General features: G+C 42.8%; 3 protein-coding genes across 3 annotated transcripts in view; 1 reads left to right on the top strand and 2 right to left on the bottom strand.

Moving 5' to 3' along the window:
* Window positions 1-16,594, top strand: part of LOC142189546 (uncharacterized) — a 158,006-nt gene that overhangs the window by 23,249 nt on the left and 118,163 nt on the right. The gene's annotated exons all lie outside the window — the stretch shown is intronic.
* LOC142189549 (uncharacterized) overlaps window positions 8,900-16,594 on the bottom strand; it is a 39,033-nt gene continuing 31,338 nt past the window's right edge. The window contains exon 14 of the mRNA XM_075262161.1: window positions 8,900-10,965. Within this exon, the coding sequence (XP_075118262.1) occupies window positions 10,023-10,965 (943 nt within the window). The 3' untranslated portion in view covers window positions 8,900-10,022. The remainder of the gene's footprint in view (window positions 10,966-16,594) is intronic.
* LOC142189550 (uncharacterized) lies at window positions 11,077-15,914 on the bottom strand. The gene is made up of 9 exons (XM_075262162.1): window positions 15,862-15,914; window positions 13,471-13,598; window positions 12,951-13,136; window positions 12,749-12,872; window positions 12,550-12,665; window positions 12,092-12,166; window positions 11,838-11,961; window positions 11,183-11,329; window positions 11,077-11,093 (listed from the first exon to the last, which is right to left on the bottom strand). Exons 2-9 carry the CDS (start codon window positions 13,546-13,548, stop codon window positions 11,077-11,079), a joined length of 867 nt encoding a protein of 288 aa, XP_075118263.1. The 5' UTR covers window positions 13,549-13,598; window positions 15,862-15,914.

The following is a 16,594-nucleotide window of genomic DNA, read 5'->3' as shown; positions in this document are numbered from 1 at the left end:
CCCTTGTCTTCTAGGCTAAAAACACATCTGCAATTCAGCAAGGGTTAACAGACAGAACACTTAAGAATTCAACACTTACAGCCAAAGTAAAGTCTCATATCATACAAAACAATGCAATTAATAGCAGTAACATCAAAAAGTCGCAGCTCATTGTGAAGTGGAAAGAAAATAATGCCTAGTATCTATAATACCCCTAAATAAAACCCAGTACACACAATTGTCTGGCTGTTTATAATGTAGTCTCAATATAAAGCCACCTGTTCTGTGAAGGCCTTAGTGGTTTGTTAGAGAACCCTAGAGAACAAACAGCATCATGAAGACCAAGGAACTCACCCGACAGGTCAAAGTTGTGGAGAAGTTTAAAGCAGGGTTAAGTTATAAATATATCCCAAGCTTTGAGCATACCAAGGGGCACTGATCAATCCATCATCAAAAAATGGACAAAGTATTCTACAACTGCAAACCTACCAAGACATGGCCGTCCACCTAAACAGTGAAAACAAGGAGAGCCCTTGTCAGAGAAACAGCCAAGAGGCCCATGGTGACTGCAGAAATCCACAGCTTAAATACAGGGACAATCTGTCCACAGGACAACTAGAAGTCGTACACTCCACAAATCTGACTTTTATGGAAGAGCGGCAAGAGGAAAACCATTGTTTAAAGACAGACATAAGACCGCATGACCGCCCCAGGGGTATGAGTAGATACACACTTTTTTTTTATTTTTTTTTATTAATAATGTTATTTATAAAGTAGGAGGGTGTTTAGATTATTGTAGGGATTTCAAAATATACCAGACAACCCCTTTAACCACTTCCGGACTGCCCATAGACTATAAACATCCAGGAAGTATAACATACTGTCTATCTGTTATACCTACCATGTTTATACTTTGTACCACCCACCACTTTGGTCTGCAGGTATTATGACTTCATTGTTCCCCCCATGTCTTACATGTATGTTTATTGGTTGTCATGTGTATCCATGTGTTTTTAGTTTGGGATACTAATAAAGCTAATTAGTTTTACATTTTTTGTATGGTTGCTCTTTTTCTTTCTCTTTAAGGAAAAGTTGTGTAAGCATTTATCTCTTATATATAAAAATAAGTTTCTGTCTGTTCTTTATGCGCGACCAAACGACTGAACTGATCTTCACCAAATTTGGCACAGAGATACATCAGCTGTGTGGGAAGGTTTTAGACTGGGCCTCAACTCTCTCAGACATACCGTTCCTGAGATACAGTATTCCCAAAACAATGACCTGCCTTAGCCAACACAAGTCTGTAAGTCTTTCACTCATATTCCAACTTCCAAACACACCGTCACTCCACATGTATACAGGATTCCTCCAGGGGTATCCAACACGGATATCCAACCATCAGAGGATTAGATACACAGCTCAGAACATAGTATCACACGTTGGAGGATTAGATACATGGCTCAGCACACAGTATCACACGTTGGAGGATTAGATACATGGCTCAGCACACAGTATCACATATCAGAGGATTAGATAAATAGCTTAAAACGCAGTATCACACGGCGGAGGATTAGATACACTGCTCAGCACACACCATCACACATTAGAGCTTTACTCCAGGTTTCCATAGCAACCCAGCCATTTTTTTGTCACTGCTGTAGGTCAGTTTTAAAGGGGCAGGGTGCTGTGGATGACACAGTTACACAAGGTCACATTCACAAAGTTTTACTCCAGGTATCCATAGCAACTGATTGCAGGTTTTTCACTGATATCCAAACTGAGATACACATGATCACATGACGCTTATGGACACACACAAACGACATACAAAATACACCAGTGCAAAACTGGGCACAAACAAAAAATGAAATATACCGGGTCCTCCTGCTAGTCTTTTATGTATATGAAAATGAGTTTGTCTTTCTGTCCATCTGTTTGTCCTCTATGCGGGACCAACCAACTGAACCGATCTTCACCAAATTTGGCACATAGATACGTCAGGTGTCCTGGAAGGTTTTAGTCAGGGTCTCAACTCTCTCGTATGTACACAGCATTACTCCAGGTGTATCCAACACTGATATCCAAACTGAGATACACACGTCAGAAGATTAGATACACACCTGAGCACAGAGTATCACACGTCGGAGGATTAGATATCACATGCAAGAGCTTTACTCCAGGTTTCCATAACGACCCAGCCATTTTTCTTCACTGCTGTATGTCAGCTTTAAAGAGGCAGGGCACTGTGGATGACACTGTTACACAAGGTCACATACACACAGCTTTACTCCAGGTACCCATAGAAACCGATCGCAGGTTTTTCACTGATATCCATGATCACATGACGCTTATGGACAAACACACACAAACGACATGCAAAATACACCAGTGCAAAGCTGGGCAATTCTTACAGGGCCACTACACAAAGAAAAAATGAAATATACCCGTGCAAAGCCGCGTCCTCCTGCTAGTATGAAATATATTTGGATTAAAAGAACGACAATGAAGAGGAAAGTCCATATAAATTCATTCTACATATATCGTAGGTTACAGAGGCTTCAACTTTCGGCTTCAATGTGTTTGCGAAGATCTAAATCCTTATACAGAGGACGTGACACTCGTGTCGGGGTTACATTTTAATGAATGATTATTTTATACTAAAAAGTTCTATTATAACATGATGAAATATGAGGTGAACTATATATATATCATCTGTGCTATAAACTGTCTACTAAATACTGACATGAATTAGAGACAAAGGGAAACAAATTACTTTCTTGTGTTTACTTATGAATGGTTAAATAGGTCAAATAATTTTGGTTCTTAATGGAAGGAAAATTAATAAAAAAAGTTTGATAAAAATAAGAAGTTAAGTCCTGCGAGTGTCTCTCCCTCCGCTCTTTAAGAGGATTTGCCGCGCAGGTATCTAGCGTATACTCTCTTGTCTGGAGGGACGTGCTCCCCCCGTCCATAAATATATGGTCAGGTAGATGGCGGCTCGGGGTAAGCCGATCTCCCCAGCAAAATGGCAGATCACTCACACATATTACATTCCTTAAGGTTTTGATGTTCTGGTACCACACTCCGCTCCTTTTATAGACCCTCAACCCCAGTAGCCCTACGACCTGTTGGAGATGTCTCTCAGGGGAGGGCACGTTATACCACATTTTTTGGAACTGGCTCTTGATTGGTGCATTCAGGACAGAGGTTAAGATATTAAATGATGGGCTCCTTCTCCAGGGTGTCCCATTGGATCCTCTCAGATACCTACTTAACTCACCTCGGTAAAAAGACCTCCTGTATCCTTGTGCAGCTGCTAAAACACTTGTGGCCCTCAACTGGAATAGTGTACATCTTCCAAGGAGTGCGCAGTCTTGAGCATCTTACTGCAACAGACGCCTTCCAGTCCATCAGGTCTCCATGGGACACTTACTGCATACCAGGGTGGCCATAATATAACCTCAGGTGTTTGGAGTCGTGTGCCGGCTGACCCAATGGACAGAATTGCCTGAAAATTTGTATGTGTGTTAATCAAGGCATGGGGAAATAGACAGCATGAAAAAAAAAAAGTTTAATACGAAAACTCCCCACCAGGGGATAATGTGGCGCTGTACAGTGAGAGCGCGGCGCAAAACCCGTCTGTCGATACTTGGGGATGTCCCATTTGGACCACTGACTAGCATGACTGTTCAATGTGGCCGCCATCATGCATGGTGAGATGGCGAGCATGGTCATCCTATGCAGAACGTGCTGGACGCTTGCGTGTAACGTCTCTGGTGAGATGCTGCGCACTTCCAACGTGATGCGGTCTTTGAGGTCAGGCAGGGTTTCGACATTCCCCCGATAAACACGCTCCTTCAAGTGTCCCCACAACCAGAAATCACAAGGAGTGAGATCCGGAGAGCGCACTGGCCACGCTGTAGGGAATGAGCGGCTCAAAATCCTGTTATCGGGAAAATGTGCACGAAGAGCGTTCTTCACAGGATTTGCGATGTGAGGAGGGGCTCCATCCTGCAAGAAGGTGATCGTCTGCAGACACTGCCGCTGTTGGAGTTGGGGAACGACCACTGTTTCCAGCATTGTCCGGTACCTCGCCGCTGTGACGGAACAGGTGGCAACTCCAGTTGGGCCCAAATCTTCGAAAAAGAACGGTCCGATCATGAATGATGAGGTGAACCCACACCAAACGGTTACCTTGGGCGAATGCAGCGGAACCCCCTCGAGCGCACGCGGGTTTTCGGTGGCCCATATGCGACAGTTCTGTGTGTTGACCGTTCCATTCAGGTAAAAATGCGCTTCGTCGCTCCACAGGATATTCCATGGCCAATTGGTATCCACTTCCACTCTGGCCAGAAACATTAATGCAAATGTCATGCGGGTGTCATTGTCACGAGGAAGCAGTTGGTGGTGATTTTTAGGTTTGTTTTTTTTTCATGCCGTCCATTTCCCCATGCCTTGATTAGCACACATACAAATTTTCAGGCAATTCCGTCCATTGGGTCAGCCTGCACACGACTCCAAACACCTGAGGTTATATTATGGCCACCCTGTACTTCACGGTCTCTACTCCCCCCACTTCCTCGTCACCCCATCCTGTACATGGGGTGTCCTGTGTTCTGTTTGTCCCCATCTTCTTTTTTGGTTGCACATTTGGTTTGCTCTGCCTTTCTGTTTGTTTGGAAATTTATGTAAAAATCCAATAAAAATTACAGTTAAAAAAAAAGTGAAAGCACAATATATATTTCATGTCTGAACAAACATATCATATGGCTAGTCCTCAACTTTTTGATGATAGAATATGACATGAAATTTTTTTAAAATTTACTTTTTAATATTATTATTAGTATTCATTACTTTGTGATGTCATATAAAGGTATATACTTACATTGATATAGGATATATAAATGTAGTATTAATGTGGTCTAATCAAGAGAAGCGCGCTAAGACTACAGGGGTCAACGTATAAAAAGGGTCTCAAATTACAATACGTTGGGGAAAAAAATATTATTTGGTTCTATTTGTGGGAGCATGGTACAACAAGTGCTAAGAGTTACCATTCATGGTTATGGCCATAGGAGCTTGAGAATGTGTTACTAAAGGCTAAGACAAGCATTATCAATAGTAAATGCATTAAGATCTTTTGAATAAATAAATCTAGAAAGAAGATCTCCCCCCTCCTCAATTCTAGTTCTTACCATCTGTTAATAGGCGCTGCTCCACTGATTCCAGCACAGTTGGAATTTTTTCTCTAGCCCCCACCGTTCCTGAGCAACAAGCACACAGATAGTTTTGGTGCCTATTTAAGCTCTGTAATGTCAGGTGGGCAGTGTCAGGCAGGGGGCGTGATTCAGAACTCTGATCAGAGGCAGCCAGTGTCAGAGCTCAGACTCACACCCCTTGCCTGCTCCTGCCTGACACCGCCCACCTGACAGTATAGAGCCTTAACAGCATATCAGGCACCAAAACTAACAGCACTGATAGCTCAGGAATGGTGGGAACTAGAGAAAAAATTCCAACTGTGCTAGAATCAGCAGAGCAGTGTCTATTAGATGATGCTAAGAACAAGACTTGTTGGAGGTGGTGAAAGAAAGGGCCTCTTTAAATAGACTGAAATTTACATATCTGAGGCAAGAGAGAAAACTGATAGGAGACGTTTCGTTTTTTTCCATCAGTTCTTATGGAACTCTGTCAAGTGGAAAAACTCGAATGGAAGATCAACTGATAAGCAAAAGACAAAAGGGTGAAGCTAATGGTCTGTTTGGGTGTTAAATCCTAATGTGTATTTTGCATTCCTGGCATATGAGGACAATAATACTCTGACTAAACTTAAAGGGGGTCTGTCATGACACATTTGGGATATAAACTAATAGAAGTACTTTGTAGGGCTATCAGCACAGCTACAATGAATTCCTTGTTCAGGACTGTTGTTCCTTTCTTGAAAAAAATCGGCCTTTTATCCTTATGAAAATGAGGAGAAATGGACTTCAGGGGAGTTTCTTTAGCTCTCTGGGCTTCGCTATCTGCTGATGGTAACTCAATTCTGCCCCCACTTGGTGACTGACAGCTCTCTCCTTGGCGCTCATCTGCTGGCTAGGCCACAATACAAAGTCATCTATACATCTATAGTCATAGAGGTAGCTGAAGCTGATCTCTCCTGCTGACTGGTTAATTTATCGCCTCATTCTGTGCACTCTTAGCCTTTTATCTACAACCTAGTAGTGTTAAAGCATAGCTAAACTTCCGGACATCTGGTACTTGGTAGTTCTTTCCCCGGGGCACATAACAGGAAAGCTTTCTAGTCGTATATATAAAACCGCATGTGTCCGAGGACATGAAAGGTCCTCTTTAATAAAGTAAATTACAAAATGTATTAATGAGACAAATACTGCCAGAAAATCAAAAGTTGTCCAAAAGTTTAGTTACACTTTAAAAGAACAAGGAACAGGAGAGTGTAACAGCAGCAAATATTAGAATTTCCTATCTAATCCCCCTCCAATCTTCATAGTCCAATGTAGAAAAAGTACATGACAAGTGGAGAGAACGTATTTCTTTAATAAGATATACGAGTTTCATACAAAGTTTTGTATATTAACAAGTAATTTTTAATTATGAAAAGTTGTTTATAACGGGAGGGACGGCGTTAATAAGTAAGACATTTTAAGCATTTTTCCATCATCGCATACACAGATCCTACAACTTCTTTATTTGTCCATCAACAAAGCTGTGCAAGGGCTTGTTTTTTTGCAGGAGGTTGTCGTGTTTGATGGCACTATTTGGGGTTACAGATATCTCAGGGATTCATTATTATTATATACTTCTGGCATCCGAATTACATCATGGAAGTCAGATTTGCATATTCTTCCCATGTTCCTTTGCAGTGGAGCGCTCATGGCTTAATAAGACTCCACACACCTATATGGTGGTCTCTCTCTATGGAGTGACGATATCCCCTTAACCCTGTCTAAGCCTCTCACCTCTGCCAGATCAGTCCTTTCTGCGACAAGCTGACGAGATGCAAGTACATCGAAACAGCTGTCCTTGGCTGAGAAGACTGTATCTGGTTAAATCCCAACATCATTGCAAACAAAGGCCTCTGAGAAGGTCAGCATGATGTTAAAGGGAGCGCCCTCTATAGGTTTGCTTGACTGAGGCTCTGTCTTCCTAATTACATCATGGAAAATAGACTTGCACATTCTCAGTGAGCGCCCTCTATTGGTGTGCATACTTGAGGCACTGGCATCCTAATTACATCATGGAAGTCAGATTTGCATATTCTTCCCATGTTCCTTTGCAGTGGAGCACTCATGGCTTAATAAGACTCCACACACCTATATGGTGGTCTCTCTCTATGGAGTGACGATATCCCCTTAATACTTCTGGTATATACAACACAATTACAACAGAACCAAATTTATACTGACAGGTAAAAGGGTAACAATGTTTTGCACTTGTGACACAGAACATAAGACTACCATCCTTTTATAGACAATCCTCTTGGCTAGCTCATACAGAAATGTGACTATCTAAATCTTATTTTTTAGTATTTTGTAAATCCACCTTTGGCTTTCACCGCTGCCTGAATCCTTCTGGGCTCTCCATCAGATTCAAGCATGTCTCGACTGAAATCTGATCCCAGGTCTCTTCTACGCGTTCCTAATGTTGGTGCTCGTCGACTCACTTGGGTACGACTACAGTTATTTCTTCAACTCTACTCACAAGTGTTGGATTGGGTTAATGGTTGGGGACTGTGGGGGCCAATCCAGCACCTCTACTTCATTGACATTGAACCAATTTTTTTTGCTAATCTTGATCTATGCTTCATGTCATGGTCGTCTTTCATAGTAAAAGTACTCGAGTGTATGAAGTAATTCATCTTGTACAGTCATGGCCAAAAGTTTTGAGGGGGAGTTTTGAGTCTCCCCCTCTCCTTCTGTCTCTACCCCCCTTCCCTCATAGATTGTAAGCCCTCGCGGGCAGGGCCCTCTACCCCACTGTGCCAGTCGGTCATTGTTAGTATTAGCTTGCTGAGGAATGGCAGCAGGCAGGCGTGAGTGCATCTGCACGCACTGTGAGGCGGAGATTCTTGGAGCAAGGCCTGGTCTCAAGGAGGGCCGCAAAGACGGCATTTCTCTCCAGAAAAAACATCAGGGACAGACTGATATTCTGCAAAAGGTACAGGGAGTGGACTGCTGAGGACTGGGGTAAAGTCATTTTCTCTGATGAATCCCCTTTTCGATTGTTTGGGACATCTGGAAAACAGCTTATTCGGAGAAGACAAGGTGAGCGCTACCACCAGTTTTGTCTCATGCCAACTGTAAAGCATCCTGAAACCATTCATGTGTGGGGTTGCTGCTCAGCCAAGGGAATCGGCTCTCTCACAGTCTTGCCTAAAAACACAGCCATGAATAAAGAATGGTACCAGAATGTCCTCCAAGATCAACTTCTCCCAACCGTCCAAGAGCAGCTTGGCAATCAACAATGCCTTTTCCTGCATGATGGAGCACCTTGCCATAAAGCAAAGGTGAGAACTAAATGGATCAGGGAACAAAACATAGAGATTTTGGGTCCATGGCCTGGAAACTCCCCAGATCTTAATCCCATTGAGAACTTGTGGTCAATCATCAAGAGACAGGTGGACAAACAAAAACCTACAAATTCTGACAAAATGCAAGCATTAATTGTGCAAGAATGGACTGCTATCAGTCAGGATTTGGTCCAGAAGTTGATTGAGAGCATGCCAGGGAGAACTGCAGAGGTCCTGAAGAAGAAGGGTCAACACTGCAAATATTGACTTGCTGTATTAACTCATTCTAACTGTCAATATAAGCTTTTATTACTCATAATATGATTGCAATTATATTTCTGTATGTGATAAAAAACATCTGACAAACACACAGAAAAACCAGAGGGCAGCGGATCATGTGAAAATAGAAGATTATTATTTATTTATATAGCACCATTAATTCCATGGTGCTTTACATTTAGGGGTTACATACAATACGCAAATTATACAGGTAGATATAATACTAACAATGACCGACTGGCACAGTAGGGTAGAGGGCCCTGCCCGCGAGGGCTTACAATCTATGAGGGAAGGGGGGTAGAGACAGAAGGAGAGGGGGAGACTGTACAGATGGTGGTGCGGTGATAGTGTTATTGGAGGTTGTAGGCCTTCCTGAGTAGGGGAGTCTTCAGGGCCTTCTTGAAGCCTGTGATTGTGGGGGTCAGTCTTATGTGTCTTGGTAAGGAGTTCCAGAGTATGGGGGATGCACGGGAGAAATCTTGGAGGCGGTTGTGTGAGGAGCGGATGAGGGCAGAGCAGAGTAGGAGGTCATTGGAGGATCTGAGGTTACGTGTGGGCAGGTAGTGGGAGATTAGTTCAGAGATATATGGAGGGGACAGGTTGTGGATGGCTTTGTATGTTAGCGTTAGTAGCTTGAATTCAATTCGCTGGGCTATAGGTAACCAGTGGAGGGACTGACAGAGGGGAGCAGCCGATGAAGATCGGGGGGAGAGGTGAATTAAACGAGCAGCACAGTTTAAGGTGGACTGGAGGGGGGCGAGGGTGTTTGCTGGGAGTCCATGGAGAAGGGTGTTGCAGTAGTCTAAGCGGGAGATTATGAGGGCCTGGACGAGCATCTTAGTAGTTTCAGGGGTGAGGAAGGAGCGGATTTGGTGGATGTTTTTGAGTTGGAGGCGGCAGGAGGTGTTGAGGGTTTGAACATGTGACTTGAAGGATAGGTGGGAGTCCAGGGTTACCCCAAGGCATCGGGCCGGTGAGACAGGGGTAATTGTGGTTCCGTTAACTTTGATAGATGGGTCAGGTGGAGGGGCCATACGGGGTGGGGTGAAGATGATGAACTCTGTTTTCTCCATGTTAAGTTTGAGAAAGCAGGAGGAGAGGAAGTGATGTAAAGGGAAGCCCTCAGCACCGCAATTGTGTGACGTAATACACAGTTTCACTTCCTACTGACGAACAGCCCAGCAGTTACGCCATGAAAAGGCAATAGAGTTGTGGAAAGCCACTGCAATGAATGAAATTGCTACTGTCCTGTATGAATACTTTGATGCTGAAGAAGATTCGATTTCCTATTATAAGATTTCCCACATACTGAGCATGAAAAGGGCTTCTCTCCAGTGTGAGTTCTCTGGTGACTAACAAGAACTGATTTCCAGCTAAAACATTTCCCACATTCTGAACATGAATATGGCTTCTCTCCTGTGTGAACTCTCTGATGTCTATCAAGTTCTAATTTCTTAGTAAAGCATTTCCCACATTGTGAACATGAAAAGAGAGACTGTCCTTGGTGAATTTTTTGATGGTCGACAAGACTTGATTTAACACTGTAACATTTCCCACAATCAGAACATGAAAATGGCTTCTCCCCTGTGTGGCTTCTTTGATGTTGAACAAGATGGAATTTCTTAACATAACATTTCCCACACTCTAAGCATGAAAATGGTTTCTCTCCTGTGTGAAGTTTCTGATGTTTAACAAGACTAGATTTCTCAGTAAAACATTTGCCACATTCTAAACATGAGAATGGCTTCTCTCCTGTGTGACTTCTCTGATGATTAATGAGAATGGATTTTCTTCGAAAACTTTTCCCACATTCTAAGCATGAAAATGGCTTCTCCCCTGTGTGGTGTTTCTGGTGTTCAAGAAAATTTACTTTCTGAATAAAACTTTTCCCACATTCTGAACATGAAAATGGCTTCTCTCCTGTGTGAATTCTCACATGCTGAATAAGATATGCTTTGGTATTAAAACATTTCCCACATTCTGAACATGAAAAAGTCTTCTCGCCCGTGTGAGTTCTCTGATGATTAAGGAGAATTGATTTTCGTCTAAAACATTTCCCACATTCCGAGCATGGAAATGGCTTCTCCCCTGTGTGAAGTTTCTGGTGTTCAGTAAGGTTCACTTTCTGAATAAAACATTTCCCACATTCTGAACATGAATATGGCTTCTCTCCTGTGTGAATTTTCACATGTTTAACAAGATGTGCTTTGCAATTAAAACATTTCCAACATTCTGAACATGAAAATCTCTTCTCTCTTATATGATCGCTTTCATGTATAACTCTCCTGTGACTTTTATTTTGCTTCACAGTCTGTGATAAATCAGAAGATTGGAAATGTATAGGATCAGATGATAGGTCTTGATTGTTAAGGGCTGAGGGTATATCTGGGGTAATGGTACGTTCTTCATATTTCTCATTCTTCTGGAGGACTGAGGGTATATCTGGGGTAATGGCATATTCTGCATTTGGATATTGTGCGATTCCACAATCCTCTTCTTTAAACTCTTTACATATCAGATGTCCTTCTGAGCTCCTGTTCCACTCATCTGCCAATAACAAAATCAATTATTTTTTGATACTATAACCTTATAAATGATATTGTCAGGAGCTGACGATATCATCTTCGGGATCGAAATCCCATGCATGCGCAGATGGCTCTGCCTCTTTGGGTTCAGGCAAAGCCAACACCACATGTTCCACCTGCCAACTTGATTCGATAACTACACGAGTGTACCACACAGGCGCAGTACGATCATGTAGTTCTATGGAGTATGCTCAGTACTCAGTGATCAAGCCAAAATGGCAGGCAGAGCATGTGCTGTCGGCTCTACCTGAACCTGAAGAGGCAATGCCGACTGTACATGCGTGGAATTTTGATCCCAAAGATGATAACGTCAGGTCATGAGTGAAGAGGTCAGACAAAGTGTGTGTGCCGTGTAACATAGAGTGATGGAAACTTCACAACACTAAATGAGCAGATTCTGAGACTGTTCTGTGATATATTCAGTGGTGACTCCTCACCTGGGCGGTTCCCGGTAGTAATGTCCTCCTCACACTCCTCATCACTACTCACATAAGGCACTTCTATTATAGCGATGTCATCTTTATAATCATCGGAAAGCTGTGAAATAAACTTTGTTAAATTCTGACGAGAGTTGAAGAAGTCACTGAGAATATTCTAGAAGAGCAGAAAAAAATGACTTGAGCCAAATAGCTGCTGTTCCCCTAGAAGCTGGAGATAGACATTCATGGGGTCTTCCCATATATTGGTTTCTCCCGCTCCCCTGTCTCCTCTCCCCTCCACTTACTGGTTTAAGTGGCAAGTTGGTGGCCAGGCTGAGCTTGTGTGGTGTAAAGCTCAGGCCAGCAGTGTCCTCCTGAGACTAAACCGCACAGTTCTCTGTGGACGTACAGACATTACAGAGGTCCTGACCAAGCTATGTTCTAGCCTTTATTACTTTAACCTCAGAAGCCTAATACACACATGTATTCAGAATGGCCAGATGTGCTTGACGTTATTTCAGAGGAAGCAGATCAGATTCTACCAGATACATCCGGGGTTGTTTGTCTCATGGCTATAAAGGATCAGCTCGGTAGAAATCCAACCCGATGGTTCCTTATTCCAACCAGCAGTCTCCATAGCCAGAAGATTGTGAGAAGATCCAGACAACATGTAATGTCTATGGTCAGCTTTATCCTCCATCTCCACCACTAATACCATCTAATACTAATACCATCTAATACTGCTGGAGAACCCAAGACTGACCACAAGGACTTCACAGCCCGTGTACACATCATAGGGAATATCTCCATCTACCTGATCATCCTGTGGAAGAAGAGGACTGGGACATCTCTCCGGTGTTGTCCTCTTACTGGATCTACCTGTAGGAAACACAGACAGGGACTGAATTCATTCTGTACATACAAATAATGGAAGTCCATGTGTATATAGTCATGTCTATTACCTGCTGATGTGAGGGGCTGGTGGTCCTCCATCATCACCTCCTTGTACAGATCCTTGTGTCCTTCTAAATACTCCCACTCCTCCATGGAGAAATAGACAGCGACATCCTGACACCTTATAGGAACCTGACAACACAATGATACAGTCATCACCCCGACCCCTCCAGTTACTGTATAATGTCCCAGCATTCCCAGCAGTGTCACCTCTCCAGTCAGCAGCTCCAGCATCTTGTAGGTGAGTTCTAGGATCTTCTGTCCATCGATCTCCTCCTGTATCAGTGCATGAAGAGAAGGCTCTGTGACGGGGCTCTTGCTCCAGCTACATTCTCCTGATTCATGGATGTTGGAAAACACAAGGTCTTTCGATGTCTTCTTCACTATTGTGTAATCCTGTGTATGGAGAGGGACACTTAGGGAACACAGAATTTTTAATTCAGAAAAAAAACGGGATTTTGACCAAACCATCTAGAAATACCGCACCTGGATTAGTTCAGGAAATCTCACCAGCATTCACAAACATTAACGAAAATGGCGAGTGGTCAAAGGCGCCTACTACAGGACTACTGGTTACCATGATACATCATGCATCATATTGGGCCCAATCATCATGTTGTGTTCTGTTATTTTTGGGAGGTCTGGACGCTCTTATACAGGACACGGGATCCTTCCTATTATAGGTTTGATAAATCCCCCAATAAATCCCATAGAAATCTAATAAGGTCACCTCTCCGGTCAGCAGGTAGATGATCTCCAAGGTGAAGTCTAATAATCTTCTGCTGATCTCATTCCTGTCCTTGTCCATCCTTGGTGGGTCGATCAGGATCTGTGTTGGATGAACTGGAGGATCCAGCCCTGCAGGCGGCCATAGAAAGACAGGAGAGGCTCTGTAACATGTGCTCTATGCGGCATTTTATATGCTGATATATTTATTGCACATGGTTCTGATTGGCTGTGACGTCACCTAGTTTAAATTGTAAGGCGGAGCCTATAAATAAATGGAACTGTAGGAAGACTTTATTTTTTTTACATTGTGTCTCCATAAGGTCATAATAGACCTTTGGGACATCTGATAACTTTTTTTGTTATGGGGAGGGGGAGGCTGATTTTCCCTGTAACTAAGGCTGGTACAGTTAGCCCCAGTTACAGGAGGAATACAGCCTCCTGCCCGTTACTATAGAGGTGATCTGGGTTCTGTAGGAACAGGCTCCGATCCCGACGGATCATGTGACTTCTGGGTCAGAGGGCAGCTGAATCATGGCGGCGCCCATAGCTGTGTATTCAAAACTCATTGAGCACTGTGTACACAGCAAAGACAGAGACAGTAATAAACCTTCCCTGCCTTCTCTAGAGGAGATTCAGCTGTAGTTACAGCCGGCATCCTGTTTCAGCAGCTGCACAATCTCGTCCAGCTGCTGAAAACTGCAAGCACATACCGGCACATGTATAGTATACAGTGTTGTGTGTGTATAAATGTATGTATACAAACACTATACAGTATAACAGTGTATAATATTTACACACATATAATACAGTATAGAGTATACAGTATAATGCTGTGTGTATATATAGTATACAGTTTTATATATATATATATATATATATATATATATATATATCAGTGTTGTGTGTAAAAAAAAATAAATAAAAATAAAAATAATAATATATATATATATATATATATATATATATAACATGATGTATACAATAAACTTATGCTTCTACCCAGGTTCAATTGTGTCTCTGTGTTGATTGCATCATTATGCGTCCTTATCTTTAAATTTGACTATCATCCAATATACTTAAATGGTCCCATTGAGACCACTATGATAATATACACACACACACACACACAATACAGTATAACGGTATATGTGTGTGTGTATATATATATATATATATATATATATATATATATATATATATATATATATATATATATATATATATATAATACACACACACACATAGTACAGTATAGAGTATACAGCAATGTTCCCTCTAAGCCCTGGAAGCTGCGGAACAGCCAATGAGCTGGATAAGGCTCCGTCAATGATGGGCGACCTGATGGCCAAACAGTTCCACCAGTGGTAAAGAAGAAAAGTCTAATCTAGTGTATAGATAGTATAATGAATAGAGATGAGCGAGAACTGTTTGGATCAGCCGATCCGAACAGCACGCACGCATTGAATTGAATGGACGTAACCGGCACGCGGGGGTTAAGCGGCCGGCCGGCGTCAAAGCGGAAGTACCAGGTGCTTCCATTCATTTCTATGGAGCGTGCTGTTAGGATCGACTGATCCGAACAGTACTCGCTCATCTCTAATAATGATCCTTCCTCAGTCACCCCTCCCCCCCACACAGATTGGTGCTGAGGAAAGTGACGAGCCGACCCAGCACTCAGGAGGACAGACAGCAATATGGCGTGTGCCATATTAAACAACCATTGGTTGCTGCCTGTCCTCCTGAGTGCATACCTCACAACTTTTGAAAAGTCGAAAGAGGGACAAAATGTGTGGTGCAAATTTAGCTCCACCCACTTTTATGTTGGCTCCGCCTATTCTCATTCATTTTTCACATGCTCCCACACAGTATAGTCCTCCTACAGTCACCTGTAATGGACGCTTCCATTCATTCCTATGGGTGCGTGCTATGTGAAACGGGAGTTTTAAATAGTACTCGCTCATCTCTAATTATTATATATATATATATATATATATATATATATACAGCGCAATATATTGTATACAGTATATTGAGGTGAAGTATTTATAGTATAGAGTATACAGTGCTGTGTGTATATATATATATATATATATATATATATATAGTATACAGTACAGAGCAGTATATAGTATACAGTACACTACAGTGCAGTATATATATAGTGTACAGTACAGAGCAGTATATAGTATACAGTGCTGTGTGTATATATATATATATATATATATATATAGTATACAGTACAGAGCAGTATATAGTATACAGTACACTACAGTGCAGTATATATATAGTATACAGTACAGAGCAGTATATAGTATACAGTACAGAGGTATATACAGTACAGTACAGTGTATACAGTATACAGCCTATTGCTTTGTGTAGACGCCTTTATTACCTGATCCTCAGAACTTCTAGACTCCCTTCCAGCAGCACAGCCTGACTCCTCCCACACATGTGACTGATCACATGACTGTGACGTCATCAAAGGTCCTTTAACCGATACCAGCAGGGCCTGGTCATGTGACTCTGTGACTCCTCCCCTACATGTGACATCATCAGAGGTCCCGTAGCCGGGGCAGCACTCAGACACTGTCACAGGTGATCGGCCCAGTCCAGCTTATTATTGAGGATCGCGCCCGGGTACTTATATGTCCTGACTCCCCCAATGCCCGTCTCTGGATCTCCACCGGGGTCGGAGCACTTCTCCGCTTACTAAAGTCCACCACCATCTCCTTGGTCTTCCCGGCATTAATCCTGAGCTGGTTCTGCTGGCACCAGTCCACAAAGTCCCGGTATAAGTCTCTGTATTCCCTGTCGTCGCCATCATACACATGTACAATATGAGTCTAAAGCTGGGAGTGGTATCACAAGTGTGGAGAACATCTTGTGTGGTGCCGGTACCAAAGACACCTCATCCGATGGGCTACAATGACTACCGACCTGTAGCGCTGACATCCCACCTGATGAAGGTCCTAGAGAGACTGGTCCTGACACACCTACGCCCCCTAGTGAGCTCCGCTCTGGACCCCCTCCAGTTTGCCTATCGGCCGGGCATTGGGGTAGATGACGCCATCATCCACCTTCTTCATAGAGCTCTCTCTCACCTGGAGAAACCCGGGAACACTGTG

The sequence above is a fragment of the Leptodactylus fuscus genome, chromosome 1, assembly GCF_031893055.1.
Source record: "Leptodactylus fuscus isolate aLepFus1 chromosome 1, aLepFus1.hap2, whole genome shotgun sequence".
Lineage (NCBI taxonomy): Eukaryota > Metazoa > Chordata > Amphibia > Anura > Leptodactylidae > Leptodactylus > Leptodactylus fuscus.
Note: the sequence above shows the minus strand (reverse complement) of the source record. Positions and strands in the feature narration are given on the sequence as shown.

Bases quoted from the DNA above. Each gene is read 5' to 3' on its own strand.
- LOC142189550 (XM_075262162.1), bottom strand. From the start codon at position 13,548: ATGGACAAGGACAGGAATGAGATCAGCAGAAGATTATTAGACTTCACC. The intron at 12,666-12,748 runs GTAATAGACATG...TGTTTCCTACAG, and splicing joins CCAGCCCCTCACATCAGCAG to GTAGATCCAGTAAGAGGACA. The intron at 11,330-11,837 runs GTGAGGAGGACA...TGTTATTGGCAG, and splicing joins TGTGAGTAGTGATGAGGAGT to ATGAGTGGAACAGGAGCTCA.